The sequence below is a fragment of the Myotis nattereri genome (assembly GCF_964212035.1).
Source record: "Myotis nattereri genome assembly, chromosome: 10".
NCBI classification, from domain to species: Eukaryota; Metazoa; Chordata; class Mammalia; order Chiroptera; family Vespertilionidae; genus Myotis; species Myotis nattereri.
Genome location: NC_138085.1, coordinates 41,437,176 through 41,453,892, shown reverse-complemented (window position 1 = coordinate 41,453,892; position 16,717 = coordinate 41,437,176). Strand labels below are relative to the sequence as shown.

General features: G+C 57.4%; 1 protein-coding gene across 4 annotated transcripts in view; it reads left to right on the top strand.

Moving 5' to 3' along the window:
• The window catches only part of DYSF (dysferlin), a gene marked incomplete at its 5' end in the record, with an annotated part of 186,782 nt that overhangs the window by 88,084 nt on the left and 81,981 nt on the right, over positions 1 to 16,717 (top strand). For all 4 annotated transcript variants that reach the window (XM_081100952.1, XM_081100950.1, XM_081100951.1 and 1 more), the window contains 6 exons: positions 943 to 1,074; positions 1,160 to 1,326; positions 2,154 to 2,268; positions 2,552 to 2,657; positions 2,893 to 3,035; positions 3,544 to 3,717. In XM_081100952.1, coding sequence (XP_080957078.1) covers positions 943 to 1,074; positions 1,160 to 1,326; positions 2,154 to 2,268; positions 2,552 to 2,657; positions 2,893 to 3,035; positions 3,544 to 3,717 — 837 coding nt within the window. The remainder of the gene's footprint in view (positions 1 to 942; positions 1,075 to 1,159; positions 1,327 to 2,153; positions 2,269 to 2,551; positions 2,658 to 2,892; positions 3,036 to 3,543; positions 3,718 to 16,717) is intronic.

Here is a 16,717-nt window from a genome sequence, read left to right as displayed (position 1 = left end):
CTACAAAGACCAATGAATAGTGGTTAACAATGCTGATAAGCACTTGAAAGGGTAGAGGTATCAGATGATACACTCACATCCAGCCAAAAAACCCCCAGAAAAACAGACAAACAAATACACAAACAAATAAAAGAACCCAACTGAAAACGAAGGGGGAGGTTTAACCTCTTCACCTTCCAGACCTGGATCATCATCTCCTTTAGAGACTTCCTAGAACTGCATTCTCCAATATGGTGGCCATATGTGCTGTTTCAATCTAAATTAATGAAAATGAAATAAGCCCTGGCTGGCTGGCTCAGTTGGTTGGAGCATTGCTCCAGACACTAAAAGGTTGCGGGTTGAATTCCCAGTCAGGGCACATACCTGGGTTGTGGGCTTGATCCCTGATTTTCTCTCACATTGATGCTCCTCTCTCTGTCTCTATCTCTGTTCCTCTTTCTCTCTCTCTCTCTCTCTCTCTCTCTCTCTCTCTCTCTCTCTCTCAAAACATACCCTTGGGTGAGGATTAAAAAAATGAAATAAAACTAAAAATTTAGTTCTTCAGTCACACTAGCTACAGTTTAAGTGGCCAGTTGCCCATGGACTAGTGTCTACCATATTGGGCCACGTAGATGGAAATCATTACCATTGTAGCAGAACATCCCATTGGGCCGTGCTTCCTAGACGAGAACAGCAATGAGGATGAGGCGGGAGAGGAGAGAATGGGGGGTGCTGGTCTCTACTGGAGAGAGCGTGTAGGTGGGGGTGGTGGGGTGCAGTCTTTTCCTTTGATGGGAAGGAATCCTGGCAGGTGAGGAGAAGGTATTTGATAATCACACACATCTCTTCCATGAAATGCTGACAAGTCCTTTGACAGGGCACACGCCGAATGGGGTGTCCGGCTGGTATGCCCACTCCCATAGGCCCCCTCTAGTTGGGTTTCTGTTCTTCTCTGGTACCCAGTATCCGATGGAGGACGTGCCCAGGGTCCGGATGCCGGTGCAGATACGGGTGAAGCTCTGGTTCGGGCTCTCTGTGGATGAGAAGGAGTTCAACCAGTTTGCCGAGGGCAAGCTCTCCGTCTTTGCTGAGACTGTGAGTGCCTGCAGCCCTCCCCATGCCCCCTCACCCCCTGAGCTGCCACCGGACCCCGCTCACTCCTCCGCTGCTTGCTCTCCAGTATGAGAACCAGACCAAGCTGGCCCTGGTCGGGAACTGGGGCACGACGGGCCTCACCTACCCCAAGTTTTCTGATGTCACGGGCAAGATCAAGCTCCCCAAGGACAGCTTCCGCCCCTCGGCCGGCTGGGCCTGGGCTGGAGATTGGTTCGTGTGTCCGGAGAAGACGTGAGTTGTGGGTCGGGACGGCTTGGGGACCCCGCCGCCTCAGCCCTTTTCCTGAAAGGCCTCGGCCATTTTCATTCCTCTGCCTGCTCCCCTCATCTCTGCCCTGGTCGTAGGGACCTCCACCCGAACTCCCCAGAACCGGGACTCACTAGCAGCATTCGTCTCTGGAAGAGCTCTAACAGCCGGAAGGCTCTTTATTATTAAATCAGAGTTGGCCTCCGTCCGACTTTGCTCCTGTTGGTTGCAGCCTTTCCTCCAAGACACCACAGAAAGCCGCTTCCCCCTCCTGCATTAACGCTCCTCGTGCCCGAGGCCCCTTTTTTCCTCGGTGTTTCTCAGAACAGCATCATCCTTCTCCACCTCACTGATATCTGCCTCTTTCTCCTCTCTTCCAGCTGGGTTGACATTCAACAACTGTTTCTTTTAAACTTTAAAAACATTGAAGCATGATTTGTATTGTAGTTACGTACTCAGCTGTTAAGCATACAGCTTGATAACATTTCCCATCTCTATAGTTACCTATCGAGCTTCAACTACCCCCTGGCTTAGGCGTCTTCAGTGGGTCTTTCTCTTTCTTGGGGGCGATGTATTCTTCTGCCCTTGAGTGTCCCTAGGTCTCCCTGGTCTCCTTTCTCTCTCCCCCCATGCTCCTGACCCCTCCTCACTCTCTCCCCTCTGCCTGTCTTATTGTGGGTTGGGTGAGGCTGATGCAGGAAGGTTGGCCCAGGCCTGGGCTGCTCTGCTGGAGGCTGTGGGTGGATGTGGGCGGGGGGGGGGGGCGGGGGGGGCTCCCTTCAGCAGAGGCGCTGACTGTCCCCCGCCCACAGCCTGCTCTATGACACTGATGCGGGCCACCTGAGCTTCGTGGAGGAGGTGTTTGAGAACCAGACCCGGCTCCCTGGAGGCCAGTGGATCTACATGAGTGACAACTACACGGATGTGGTAAGCGGGTGCTCCAGGCAGGGGGGTTCCGCTTTCTTAGATCCTGTAGATTGGGGCCTGAGAGGGACCTGTGAGTCAAAGAAGGGGGGACCTTTTCTCTCTTGCTCCGACGTCCCTAGCCTCTGTGCTTCGGTTACCAGCGGGACAGTGTGAGGTCCAGCTCGGGTGGGACTCGACCTGAGTCACACCTGGGGTGTTGAGAGCGTCTGTTGTCAAGTGGCATCTTCCCAGCCTCCCTGCTCACCCCGTCTCTCCTCATGCTTGCCTGTCCCTTGCTGCCCAGAATGGGGAGAAGGTGCTTCCCAAGGAGGACATCGAGTGCCCACTCGGCTGGAAGTGGGAAGATGAAGAGTGGTCCACTGACCTCAATCGGGCCGTGGACGAGCAAGGTGGGTGGCACCTGGCACCCGGTGAGCCCCACCCTGGCAAGCTCACAAGGTGTGCTGGTGAGGACAGCTGAGTGAGGGCACCTTGGCCTGGGGACTTCCTGGGTTAGCCTCCCTGCAAGCTACCAGCTAGGAGTCAGTGGCCGCCAGTGAGTCTGTGAGCATGCCCCACCTGAAGGGATAGCTCTGCAGAGATGGAGAGTGGCCGGGCCATGAGTGATGGGTGCCCCTCCCCCAGGCTGGGAGTACAGTATCACCATCCCCCCGGACCGGAAGCCGAGGCACTGGGTCCCTGCCGAGAAGATGTACTACACACATCGTCGGCGGCGCTGGGTCCGCCTGCGCAGGAGGGACATCAGCCAGATGGAGGCGCTGAAGAAGGTGAGCCCGGTGGATGGTGGGTGGGAGTGAGGTCTTGGTGCGGGAAGGCAAGCTGGGAGCCCACACACACAGGTGTACAAAGGACATGTATAAGGCACATGAGCTCACTGGAGATGCTCACAGATCACACTCAGCACATGCACACATCACACCCAGCACAAACACAGATACACACAGATCACAAGTAGCACACACACAGACAAACAAACAAACCTGAAGCTCAGACTTCACCACCTCAGTCTACCTTCCCTTCCTGGCTCCTCAGTTCTCCCCACAGCCTAGGGCGTATCTTTCCCTCCTGGTGTTCTGACCCAGAGTCCTTGTCACTGCAGAAGCTGCTCAGAGGGTTCCCCCTCCAGGCAGCCCTCCCAGGTTTTCCCATCTAGAGGGTGCTGGTGTGAGGTGGGAGGGGAATTGTGGGGGCAGGAAGGGCGCAGCTGGAGCTGAGCCCAGGACTCCCTGCAGGCCCGCCAGCGGCCTCTGAGTCTGCCCTGTTCTCCCCTCGCAGCATAGGCAGGCCGAGGCCGAGGGCGAGGGCTGGGAGTACGCCTCGCTCTTCGGCTGGAAGTTTCACCTGGAGTACCGCAAGACCGACGCCTTCCGCCGCCGCCGCTGGCGCCGCCGCATGGAGCCGCTGGAGAAGACGGGGCCTGCGGCTGTGTTCGCCCTTGAGGGGGCCCTGGTATGTCCCCTGCCCCCCCCCCCCCGGGCCTGGGTCGGGTGGGGTGCACCTGGGGTTCCCAGAGCTGCTCAGGGCCGATGCAGAGCAGGCAGGGGCCCCAGGATAGAACCTTGGATGGAACATTGACCAGGTGTTGTGGCTTCGGGTCCTCCGGGGCCGCATGTGGAGAAAGTGGACACAGGTCCCCGTGTCTTCCTACCATAAAACTGCTCCTGTTCTGGCACCAGAAGACCTGCTGCTTCTGTGCATAGTCAAGATGGCCTGCCTTGTGCCTGGAGCCGAGAGACCCGTTCTTCTTGAAGAGGCTGGCACGGGCTGTGCTGGGGAGGCTTTGGCCTAGCCCAGTGGTCGGCAAACTGTGGCTCGGCAAACCGTGGCTCGCGAGCCACATGCGGCTCTTTGGGCCCTTGAGTGTGGCTCTTCTACAAAATACCGGCTCTTCCACAAAATACCGACTTCTGCGCATGGGCCACGAAGTTTCAATCGCACTGTGCGTGCGCGCCCGCACGTGGTATTTTGTGGAAGAGCCACACTCAAGGGGCCAAAGAGCCGCATGTGGCTTGCGAGCCGTGGTTTGCTGACCACGGGCCTAGCCCATGGGCGTAGCCAGAGAGGCCTAATGACCCCAGAATTCCTTGGTTGGACCTGAGTGTCCTGGGACAGGCCATTGTGTCCCTAGGAATTGTGGGAGGGATGTGCCTCCAAAACTGAGCCGCAGCCCGGCTGTCCTGCCCAGTGCACACTTTCTGGAGCCAGTGGAACGGGGGGTCAGCTCAAGGTTATCCAGGGTCTGCATGCTGTGTTCCCCCAAAGAGATGAGCAGGCCCTGCCAGGATATCTGAGTGGAGACATTCAGGGCTAGGATATGTCCTGTTCCCTGCTCTGTTGGCCTGGGGGTTCCTGGAGATAGAGTGAGATGTCCAGGATGAGACACCCCCCCCGAAAATCCAGTCACAACTACCCGCCCCCTGAGCTGGGGGGCTTTGGGTTGTGACCCTGGGAGCAGGCTCTACCAGCTGTGCTGGCTGATGAAATCTGAGCGAGTTCATGTGCAGCCAGCTGTGCATGTGCATGTATGTGTGTGAGTATTTGGTTGGGGTGAGGAGCTTGAGTCTTAACCCTGGGCCAAGGCTGGCTACCCATTTGTGGGGCAGCGCAGCTACAAGGGCTGGGGGAGTCGAGTGGGGCAGGGCAGGGGTGGGGCTGGGGAGTACAGGGGGCAGTTCTGTGACTCCCTATCTTGTCTGAAAGGCACAGGGCAGGGCCTGGCCGTGGTCGTGTGGCTCCAGCTGGGGGTTCGGGGCATAAAGACTGTGGCGGACCTAGCAGTCAGGGCCAGGGCTGAGGAGGCTGGGCAGGCACCTAAGGATCCAGGACTTGTTTTCTTCAGTGGAAACGCGACTCAAATGCCTACAGGGAGGAGAAGAGTTTCAGGGCTCAGATGGCTAGACAGAGCCCCAGAGATGAATGAGGCATTAGTGTGGCGGGAAATGGGTCCACGCAGTGTCCCAGGACTATGTTTCTAACGTGGTCTCCTGTCTGGTCTCGTCTCACACCGGCTCCGTCCATGTGATAGCAAAGATGGCACCTGTGACAAAAGGCTGACGTCATCTTTATAACCAGCAAAGCCCTGCTGGGTAGAATAGCTTGGCCCTCCTGGCGTCCTCTTTTTGCTCACACTGGAGACCATGAGGAGAGGAGAATGCCACTCTCAGTAGCGCCAGTAGCCATCCAGTGTGGCCGGCTGGCCCCGGAGCCTGGGTGAGGAACAGCGTGTTCTGATTGGCCGTCCGGGGCCAGGCACTTTTTCTGTGGTTGACAGCATCACCAGGTGGGGGAGGAAAAGAAAACCCCAGAGAGTGCTGGGCAAAGAGCTACAGAGGATGACCACGGACCCTATTCAGTGAGCAGCAGGAGCCAGAGTGGGCGGCTGAGCGGAATGTGCTGTCAGAGCTGGGCTTTAGGACCAGTAATGAAGGAGCCCTGGAGGCTGGTTGGAGGGAGAGCCTCCCGTCAGGAGACCATCAGGAATCTGGGTTAGGGACCAGGACGCCGTGGCCATGTGGGATGGGGGCTGTGGACCAGAGTGGAAGTGGAGTGGCAGGGCCTGGGGAGGAAAGGGTCAAATGGGCTCAGAGGCCCTGCTGGGTGCACAATGGGGCGATTCCCATCGCCAGGCCACGGGGCGGGGTGGACCTGGGGCAGCGATGAGTTCACGGCTGGCCCTGGCAAGTCTGACACACACGGTGAACTGCTGTGTGGGAAAGACGGATGTGGCAGCCGCCTGCCAGGCGGTCCAGGGCAGGGAGGCCGGGGGGCACGGGGGCTGAGCGTCAGCTGTGAGGTGTTGGGCCAGAGGAGAGAGTGCACAGGCCAGAGGCGCACGTAAGTGCATGCATGGAAGCGTGGACGGGCTCTGGGCTGCGGGAAGATGAGCAATCCCAGTAAAGCTGTCTGAGTCTGACCTAGAGAAAGAACCAGGCGGACGGGCTGGATAGTGTTTAGGTGTGGCCGTCATCGGGACAGGGCCATTGGCCCATTTGACAGGAGCAGTCTGACCACTCTACTTCAGTGAATAGAACCTCCATCTGCACCAATACACAAGCAAACACACACACACACACACACACACACACACACACGTGTACACACCTGCACACACATGCACACACACTCCCCTTCCATGGTCATCTTTAGTATATGCTTCCTGCCAGGACCAAGGCCAGCCTGGGCTCCTATCCCTGAGCCTGCTGTTCTTCCTCCTGGGATGTACTGATGCCCAGCCAGGCACAGGGCAAAGGTCCAACCTGCAGGCAGGCGAGTTGGTTTCCTGGGTGCCAGGACCCAGCTACTCTCCCAGGCACTGGTCTTTGCCCACTGGCCACCGATGCCGGTGGCTGCACCGGGCAGGAGCGTGGTGGGTGACGGTGAAGGTTTGGTTCCAGTTCTGCTTCCTCTGCTTCCTAGTTATGGACCAGTCCTTTTTCTCTTTAGTGACTCTGTTACCTCATCAGGAAAGTAAGTCACTGCCTCCGAGGGGTGCTGTAAGGAGTAAGGACACGACGCATGCAAAGAAGCGCTTCTCAGCCCTTAGGAACCTAGGAGCCATCTGGGGATCTTGTTAAAATGCACACTCTGCATTCAGTGCCTGGGTGGGGCCCGACAGGCTCCGTTTCTAACCAGCTTCCAGGTGATGCGATGCTGCTGGTCCAAGGACCACCTTTGGGTATCGAGGATGTAACGTGCACAGAGCATCATGAAGGTGAGGGAGGTGGTCCCATTGCCCTCCCCCGCTCCCCCGCGTACCCTGAGAGAGGCAGGGTGTGTCCATTCTTGGCTGAAGGTGTGTGGCCAGGGTCCTGGACAGGGAGGCAGGGAAAGGTGACATGTTCTCCCTGCTCCTTGGAGGGAGAAATGTGTTCTTTACTTCAAATGATCCCTCGATTGGGTGGTGGAGGCCTGACCCATGGGAATGCTTGTCTGATTAGGACAGTGGTTCTCAACCTTCTGGCCCTTTAAATACAGTTCCTCATGTTGTAACCCAACCATAAAATTACGTTCGTTGCTACTGTTATGAATTGTAATGTAAATATCTGATATGCAGGATTGCCTTAGGCGACCCCCGTGAAAGGGTTTTTCGACCACCAAAGGGGTCGCGACCCACAGGTTGAGAACTGCTGGATTAGGAAGAGAGACCTTCACATGTGAATGTGCAGAAACCCAGTAGAATTTGCACCTTTGAAGTGCAGAGGTGCTGAATAAGAGTCATTCCAGGGTGACTTTTTGGAGGAGGACATTGAGCTTGAAGGAGTTTAGGGAAAGACGGTGTGCGGGTGGTGGCCAGGTGGCCCTCCTGGGAATCTGACATTTCTGGGACCAGGCCTGTGGCGCCCCCTTGCCTAGTAGCACCCCTCCCCGGGCCCACGTGTTCCCCGGCAAGCTGGGCCTCGCTTGCCAGCTCCCCTCCTGAAGACGTCTCGCTGGAAGGCAGGCTCTGTCTGCTCATTAGCACAGGCAGCCTTTCCCTGAAACCTTCCGCCGGGGCCAAGCCTGGCTCCCTCCACGGAGCAGGAGGCCCTGGCTCCGTCTGCTAATCGTCTGCTGTCTCCATCGTGAGCATTATTTTATTTTCGTATTATTCTTTTTCCAGCTAATATCCTGGCATTCCCAAAGACACCGGGTTTCATAATCTCGCTGGCGTTCCCAGGGAGCTGGGAAGCGGAGCACAAAGCTGCTATTATAGCGCGTTCCGTCCAGCCTCCCTCTCCTGCCCCACACCCCTCACTGCCGCCACCGCGGGCTCCCACCCAGTCACCCCTCCTGACGCCACTGGCCTCTCTGGGAACTCTGGTGACGGCTGCCGGGATGAGCTCACAGAATCCATCCTGTCGCTCTTGCCCTGGGCCTGCCCTCCACACACAAGGATTTTTCCAGAGCCCGTCTCTGAGCTTGGCCCTGAGTGTCAGGAAGGGTTTTCTGAGATGCCTGATCCTGGGCAGGGAGGGAAGGAGATGGAAACTCAGCAATTTGTTCACATAGCCTGGGAGTTTTTAGAGCTGGGAGGGGCTTTCATTTTCGAAAGGTGCTCTCCACCTGGCTTTAGAGCTGCCGGAGCCTAGAAATTGGATGCGAAGTTGTGGGTGTGCATGTGTGTGCACTTATGTCTGATGTGTAATCATACGTGTGATGTAATAACATACAACACACATGCAAATTACATGTATGCATGTGATACACCTATGCAGGTGTGTGCAATGTGTACAATGCGTGCACGTGTGTGTGCAATGAGCACATGTGTGTCTGTGATGGGAAATCCTGGTGGAAGGTCCATGGTTTTCTTCAATTCTAATGAGAATGGAGGTCCCCAAAGAAGGTAGGAAATACCAAATTCCATTTTGCCATGTCCCAGAGACCAGGCTGAGAGCCTTATGAGCACCATCTCGTTCTGTTCTCACAGTGACCCCAGAAGGCTGGGTTCTGTTATTAAGCCCATTGTATAGTTGCGGAGACTGAGGTTCAGAATCACGTTGTCCAATATGGTAGCCACTAGCTAGCATATGTGGCTATTTAGATTTATATTTAACGTAATTAAAATAAGAAAATTCAGTTCCCCAGTCACACCAGCCTCATCCCCAGGGCCCAGTAGCCACGCCTGGTGACCGCATGGGACAGTGCTGCCCTAGAACGGCTCCGAGTCCCTCTGTTGCCCCAGAAGAAACAGAGACCTGAGAAGGGGTCTGCCCAGGGGCACAGCACAAGTCAATCTGGAACCAAGGCCAGAAGAGTGGCTCTTCTGCCCTCTCTCCCTAGGATCGTCCCACTCCTGTTCCGGCATGATGTCCCTGAGTGGGGTCTGAGGGAGGGCCCTGGCATCTGGCTAGAGCCCTGGGGTGTGGGCATCACCCTCTTGTCTTGTAGTCAGGTAGCTTGGCCTCCCTGGAGCGGGAGGGGAGCTGTACGGAGGCCCACCCGGGAAGCCTCCAAGTTGGCTGGCAGAGGCCCGAGTCCTGACCAGAAGTGGGGAGGACGTACCGAGACAGGAATCAAGCCCCCGCCGGGGGCAGGGAAGGGCCGCTGGGAGCCAGAAGTGCTAGGAGAGGGGGTCAGGGAGAGGCTGGTGCCAGAGAGGAGTAATTTGAGATTTGAACTGGCTGAAAAGGAGGAGAGATGTGGGTGGGGAGGGGAGGAGCCATCACCGGACCTGGATGGAGCCCTGCTGTGCCCGTTTGGAGCAAGGGCAGCGCCTGGGAGGTGAGAGGGGTTTGCCTCGTGACCTAACCACGGCCCGGGACAGGCTTGGCTCATACGGAGAGGTGGCTCCCGGTGTCCCTGGGTTCTGTTTATTGAATATGCAAATTGAGCACCTGTTCTGGACTTGGCATTGTGCTAGCAGGGCAGCTTCAGGGCTGGCTGCCAGCCCTCTCAAGCAGGGCCTCCCTGCCCCTCCTGCTCCCCCACATGGACAAACTTTTGGGTAATTCCTCTAACTGTGCACACCCAGGCTCCGTCTAGCTCAAAGTTTGGATATGATGTCCGAAGGGCCCAGCTATGTGTCTGTGTAGCCGGGACAGAGCGCCAGCACGTGAATGTGTGTGTATCACAGCGAGTGGATGTGCTGGCACCCCGATGTCTGTCACTGTACATGCATGAGGCCTGCACCCACCGTTCCCAGGGTGCCCTCAGCATTCCCTGCCTGGTCTGGGACACTGTTAGGAGCTATGCACGAACACAGGTAGGGCCATTCCTGGCAAACTGGGACACACAGTATCCTCATTACGAGGTGCTCTGTCGTGGGATAGAGTGTGCCCTGCAGCCTCCACATGCGAAGCCGTGGAGACCCTGGAGGGACACGCGCACACATGCAGGCGGACACACGTGGCATCGTGGACTCTCCAGGTATCCTGATTCCACTCCTGCTCCCCAGGGCCTGGCCGGGAGTTTTGCAAGGAGTTTAGCAGCTGCTTCCAAGCCTTGGCTCCAGCTGTGACTTCAATGGGGTTGCACCCTCAGCTGCTATTCCACTTAAGGCTGCGATCAGCCCCAAGGAGGAAGGGAGGTCTGTGTATTCCCGAGTTCCCTCTTTTAAAGGGTTCTCCTCCTCTGGCCTAGCCGGCTGGCCGGTGTGGGGTTTCCCTAGAAACCGAGACCAGGGCAGCCAGGGCAGTGACGTGGGCCCTGGATCCCCCAGGCCCTGCCTTGGCACTTGGCTCTCTCCTGCCCCAGAGCCCTGCTCAGGTCCTGAGTTCTGTGAAGAAGCAGGATTTACTCTCTGGCCCTTTATGGACAAGTTTGCCAGCTGTCCTAGAGCACTTGCTACGTGTCAAGCATTGCCCTGTTCCCTGTTCCCATGGTATCTCACTTAACCCCCCCAGCGATCCCAAGAGATGGGTTTTAGTAGTATTCCCATTTTACAGTTGCGTAAACTGAGGCACAGAGAAGACAAGTAGCACTCTAGCTGTTTTCTGGCATGAGTATTTTGAACTGTCTTGTGGGCCATGATGGGGCTGTGCCATTTGTAGCGCTCTACCCTACACCGCTGTGTTGCTATTTGGATGTCCCAGCAAGGACCACAGTGAAGAAGAGATCCTGGCAGGTCACCCTAGGGCTGTGCGGGCCTTTTTCTCCGGAAAAGAACCCCGACAACAAATCCAGCCTGGTCTGTAGCACTTGCTGATTCCCATGGTGTAAATACCTCTGCCAGCGATGTGGCATCATGCAGGTGGGTATGGGAAGGGTGGGCAGTAGTAGCACATGGTACCATCTACCCTAGAGATATACTAGACATAGCCTCAGGAGCAGGATAACAGTAAAAAGCAGTAAAACAATTAGGAGGCGATGCGTTTGAATATTTATCACCTTTGTCTTTTGAGTGAATTTCTGTAGTTATAAATTTATAGGATTTGGCTTTTACAAAGGGCCATGTTTAACAACCGCCTTGCAAAATGGTTGAAAATTTAACGATCTGTTCTCGTGAGCCCCTGAGTGGGTCCCTGCCCTTGCTGCTCTGGGGGTGGGGTGGGGTCCTGATCCTGTTGACATAAGAGATGGGGGCCTTCAGTAGTAGCTCCCTTCCCAACAGCTCTGTCACCTGTGTTCTTTGAGTCCATCATGCAAAGGACTTGAGTTCTCCCCATAAAGCGAGGAGGGCAGCTGATCCCCCCATGCCCATCTGCTTGACTGTGCGAGGGAAGGAGGTACCCTGGTGGGCGCCCAGGAGACCTCCGAGGCCCTGTGGTCTCCTTCCTGACCACCGTGGGTGTGGCTGCTGTGGCTGCTGTGGCTGCTGTGGCTGCTGTGGCTGCTGTGGCTCTGTCCCCTGCCTGCTCAACCCCGGGGAATCCCACTGCAAAGCCTGTGTCCTCTTGCTCTGCCCCTTCTGTCCCCCTCCTGCCTCCGCTCTACAGATCCTGACCCAACCTCTAGGCCTGTGTGGGGCAATGTGCCATTACCAGAGGGAGGAGGCGCGTATGTGACTGACAGTGTGGGGTGCAGAGGAGTCTCAGACATGCGAGTGGTCTCACGCTGCTCTGCGGGTCCAGTTCAGGCCCGTGGAGGAGTCCCCTGCATTGAAACTGCTTGTTTCCCTAGGACCTGCCCATCTCCTCCCAGTGTGGTGGCCACACTGAGGTCCTAGGGCAGAACCATCAGCAGGCGGAGGTGGGCTGGGCCTCTGGCTCGGGGACCCCTGGGGGAGCCCCTGGCATCTGGGAGGGAGCGTGTTCCTTACTATTCTGAGCTCAGGCTGCCCCGGGAGCCCTGGCTGCCAGCTGGGCAGCAGCAGTTGGAGGCCACCCAGTCCCCTGGGCGAGCGGCAGGATCCCTTACACAGCTAGCCCCAAGACAGAGTGCGTGGCCGCAGACCGCGTGGCTGCCAGCCCCAGCCCCAGCCCGGGAGTCTCATTGCCATGAGCTATGGAGGCAGGAATGTGACTGTGGGAAACCCAATGCCCTGGGCCTGGCCCTGGGGCTGAGGAAGAGGGTGCGTGTGCAGTGGGAGTGAAGGTCGCTGGGTGGAAAAGGAGCATCAGCCACCCCTGCAGCCTGGCTCTGCCTGGGCTCCGAGGGAGCGCAGAGGAAGCCAGCCCTCCCTCTCTGGGCTGTGCCTCCCCCTGCCCCAGCTCGCCCCTCTAGCCAGCCTTCCCCTGAGCTCACGGGTGGGCCTCCAGCACGCTGCTGCTCTCCCCGTTCTAGCACCTTCTTCGTGCCCTTCCTCCAGGGAGACCTCCTGAATGGGATCTCCCAAGGGCCCACGACGGTCTTTTCACCCCACAGATGGCCCTGCCCTGGGTGCAGTGATGCACATCACTTGTCCTTCCTGTAGAGGTGTCAGGCCCCGAGCCTCCCGAGGGTGGGAGGTGCTGTCCAATGCACACTTTCCTGTCCCTTCCCCTGGGACCTTAGGCCCGGGTGATGCACTCCTGGCTTAGGGTGGGGAATGCTGGGATCCACGTGGTAAGCCTTCAGTGGATAGTGACCCAGTGCCAGATGCAGGGCTGGGTGCAGGGGAGAGAGGAGTGTGCATATCTTGCGTGCGCACACGGGGAGATGGATGCAGGGGAGAAGCTAGGAGAGGCTGGGTGGGGGACGCCGATGCAGGCAAGGCAGGCAAGGAGGTGCCTAGGCCTCAGTGATGACTGAGCCCAGGGAAGAGCTCAAGTTAGCTCATCAGGGAGGACATTCCAAGGTGGAGAGAACAGCCCGTGCAAAGGTCCTGTGGAAGAGGGAAGGTGGTGGATTCCAAAGTTACAGAAAGCTGAAGGGCGTGCAGTAAGGAGGGGAGAGTATTGACACGAGACTGGAGAGATGAAGGCAGTGGGTGCATTTATGTAATATTCTCCAGTGGTTCTCAACCGGGGGAAATTTCTATTCCCCACCCCATTCCCCAGGGGACATTAGACAATGTCTGGCGAGGGGTGGGTGGGTGGGGGGTGCTATGGGCATCTACTGGGTAGAGGCCCTGGATTCTGCTAAACATTCAACAACACATAGCACAGCCCCAACAAATAATTACCTGGCCCTAAATATCCAGAGTGCCAAGGTTGGAGATACCTGCATGTCTATAGTCCTCGCACTGGGTGTTGCCACAATTGACACTTTACAATGAGGAACCCGAGCTTCAGGAACTGAGCTTCCCTGGGGCACACCAGCTCCCCTTCCCTGACCCACACCATGTTCCAGCCAGTTCTGACTCTCGGAGACTGGGCTGGGAGGGAGAGCTGGCCTCCCCTCTGCTCCTGGGATCTGAGCGGATGCGTGGAGAGCTCAGGTCCCCCTGGGAGGGTCAGAAGACGTAAAGACGTTGGCCAGCTCTGAGGGTGGGGTTCTGCCCTGGGTGGGAAACAGGGCAGCGTCAGGGCCCTGGCTAGTGGGTGTCCCGCAGCCCACCTCCTGTTCTCCCTGCTTCTTCCCAGCAAACTCCATCGGTCTCTGTGAGCTAGGGGGAGGAAGGAAGGAGGAGGCAGGGCCACACTTGGGTGGTGGGTGGGGGTGGGGCGGGGTGGGGGATGGAAGAGGGCCTGTGGAGTGGCATGGTGGGGTGGTGGTCAGGGGCATTGGCAGTGGGCCCCTCCTCTGGGGGCAGGGCAGATGGAGGAGCCCTGGCAGTGTGAGGGGCATTCCCGGAGGGAACACTGGTTTCTCTCTCTGAAGAATGGTCCTTCTCAGGGCCTGAGATACCTCGGCGAGCCTTCGTGGAGATCCCAGGGAGGGGGACACCCTTTCTGATCGCAGGCGGTGGCCCTGCCCTTGGACGGAGACCCAGAAAGTGCTGCCAAAGCCCCAGACAGAAGCCTTGGTGGGAGTGGTGCTGATGGAGGCGGCTGGGGGAGGCCCTCTAGAGGAGGTGTGAGGTGAGTGGGGATGTGCACTGGCAGTGATCCGCGAGCAGGGAGGTCCCTGTAGGCACCTGGAGGGAGAGAAGGAATTCTGGGGCCTGTGTGCGGCCGAGTCAGCCTCGCTCCTTACGCTCGCCCCAGCTACCTACCTTTGGGGAGGAGGGGGGCGCACGTGTGTTGCCAGGCTAAGGCGAAGGGGCTATAGAGTCCTGGACCTTCAGTCCCACCCCAAGCTGAACTTTCCCCCATCCTCTCCCCCACGAAAGTGCACTGAGCTGCTTGTGCTATGCGTTGTTGCACCCGGGGGCTGGCCAAGCCATTTCCAGCGTCCTGATCTGCTTTCCTTGGCGTGCCTGCACCTCACGCCTGGGGTGGCCTGCTGGGCCCCCCAGGTCCAGCCCTATGCGCAGCCTCACAGACCCTGAAACTGGGAACGGTTAGCTGTTGGACTTGGTGCATGCTCTGGCGGGATGCCAGCACGCAGCCAGGCCAGACGCCTCTCCTTGTGGGAATGCAGGATGCTTGGGGGCCACACCTGCCTGGGAGGGAGGATCCAGGCGTGCTGGCCTTTGGGTCTTTCTGTAGTAGTCTTCCCTGTCTGTAGTATGACACCCTCCCTCTTATCCTGCTCTCGTGGTGTGTGTGTGTGTGTGTGTGTGTGTGTGTGTGTGTGTTGAGAGACTGAGGGCTGTAGCTCCTGAAGTGTCCACTTTTCCAGCTCCCGGAATAATGTTGAACAACTATGGGATGTATGAATACCACCCCTAAGCACAATTGCTAACTTCATAGTTTATGACTTAATCCCCCCTGTCCTGACTGTGCCCCATTTCTCTCATAATAGCAAACATTTATGGAGCATTTATTATGTGCCAAGTGGTATGCTAAGAACATGTAATTTTTCTCCTTAACAATCACAGCAACTCTGAGACAGATACTGTAGGATTATCCCGAATTTACAGAGACTGGTTCAGAGAGGTTAAGCAACCTGCCCAAAGTCACACAGCCAGTAAATGGCAGGGCCAGAATTGGAACCCAAGTAATCTGGTTCTAGAGCTTGTGTTAAAACTGTGGCCAAAAGAAGGGGGGTCACTTCCTCTCTCTGTCAGAGAGGGGGGTGTCCTGTGGTGGGAGCTAGAGCCTGCCCAGGTGTAGTAAACCTTGGTGTTCCCTGGGAGAGCCGATGAACACGTCCTTCCAGTATGCGTGTTTTATGGGCCTCCTTTCAGGATGGAGCAGAGGAAGACTAGCCTACCTTTCGGATGCATTTCTTTGTTGACCCCGAGTGACCAGGACAGGACTGGGACGATCAATGACTCTCCTGGCTAGGGAACAGCATGAGCTTGGGATGGGAGCAGAAGGGAGCCTGGACCATCCTTGAGGAGCGTGGCTGGCCTGAAGCTGAGGATGAGTTTGAGGGAAGCAAGCCCTGGTGTCAGATGGGAAAGATGGGCCAGGTCATTGGGTCTGACCAGGACCATTCAGGTAGTGAGAGCCACCGAAAGATTTGGCTGGGGAGCCAGTGGTGACTGTGGTAATGACGCTGTGCGGGCTCTGGGTGTGGGCAGATCAGAAGTGGATGGGCCAGTGCCCAGAGAGGCTTCTTGGGCCAGGGGTCTGGGCTGGGGCCTGAGGGTGGGCGTGGTTTGAAGAGGGAGGCACAAAAGTGGCCCTGTGCTTTGTGTTTGGAGGCACTGGGGGACTGGGTAGCTTAGGGCCCCCTGGGAGAGGCTGAGGTTCTTGGGAAATGTTTGCAGGTGGGGATCTCGGCTGCCCAGGAGAAAGGCTTTGGGAAGTGGCCATTCCGGGTGGGCCTGGGTAGGGGATGAACAGGCCATCCACGGGGAGGCCAGGGTCTCCTTTCAAGGGTATGTGTGCTTGTATGCTAGCAAGGGGGACTGGGCCAGCAGCAGGTGTGGGAGAGGGGAGAGGGACTTAGAGAAATCTGCACGACAGCAGCAGGAGCGGACAGCGTGGGAGTGCTGCCCAGCTCTCCCTAGCCCCTCTGCTGAGCTCCTGGCTGAGGAAGGCTGGTGGGCCCGATGTTATAGAGAGCCCAGGCTGGGAGGCGGGGCTGGGTGTGAGTGGAGCATTTCCTCTTCTTGTATGGGCCTTGGTTCCTATTGGCTCACCAAGTCCCCCAAGATACACAGAACCCCGATGAGTGGTGGCAGGGTGGCGGAGGTGGCAAAGGGGCATCCCTGAATCACGAGGTGGACATGGGGCCCGGGGCAGGTGGTTGATCGCCCAGTGGTTAGACCCCAGTGCTAATGAGGACAAGGGAAGAGGAATGACCATATAGCTTTAAGCACAGACTGGTTTCTGAGCCTCAGTGTAGACCCCCACTGCCTCCTGCTCTTGTCCCTGCCTCCGGCCTCAGCCTGAGCCCAGGAACCCAGGCTCACGGGTGGACAGAGATGCTAGAGCGGGCCCTCCCGACTTTGCTTCTTCTTAACTCATCCCGGTGGGCAGATCACCACTGGATTTCCCTGCAGATCCTCTTAAAGTCCCACCTTCTTTCAAACACCAACCCTGTAGACTGGAACTACTCAAACTTCCATTCTGACTTGTCTGGTCTCCACTAGAGAGGAGAAAAATTTCCCCGTGGACTTGATGTTGGAGTCTGCGGGCTGTAGCAGAGGATGAGCTGCCCTAGGGTGAAGGTAGAG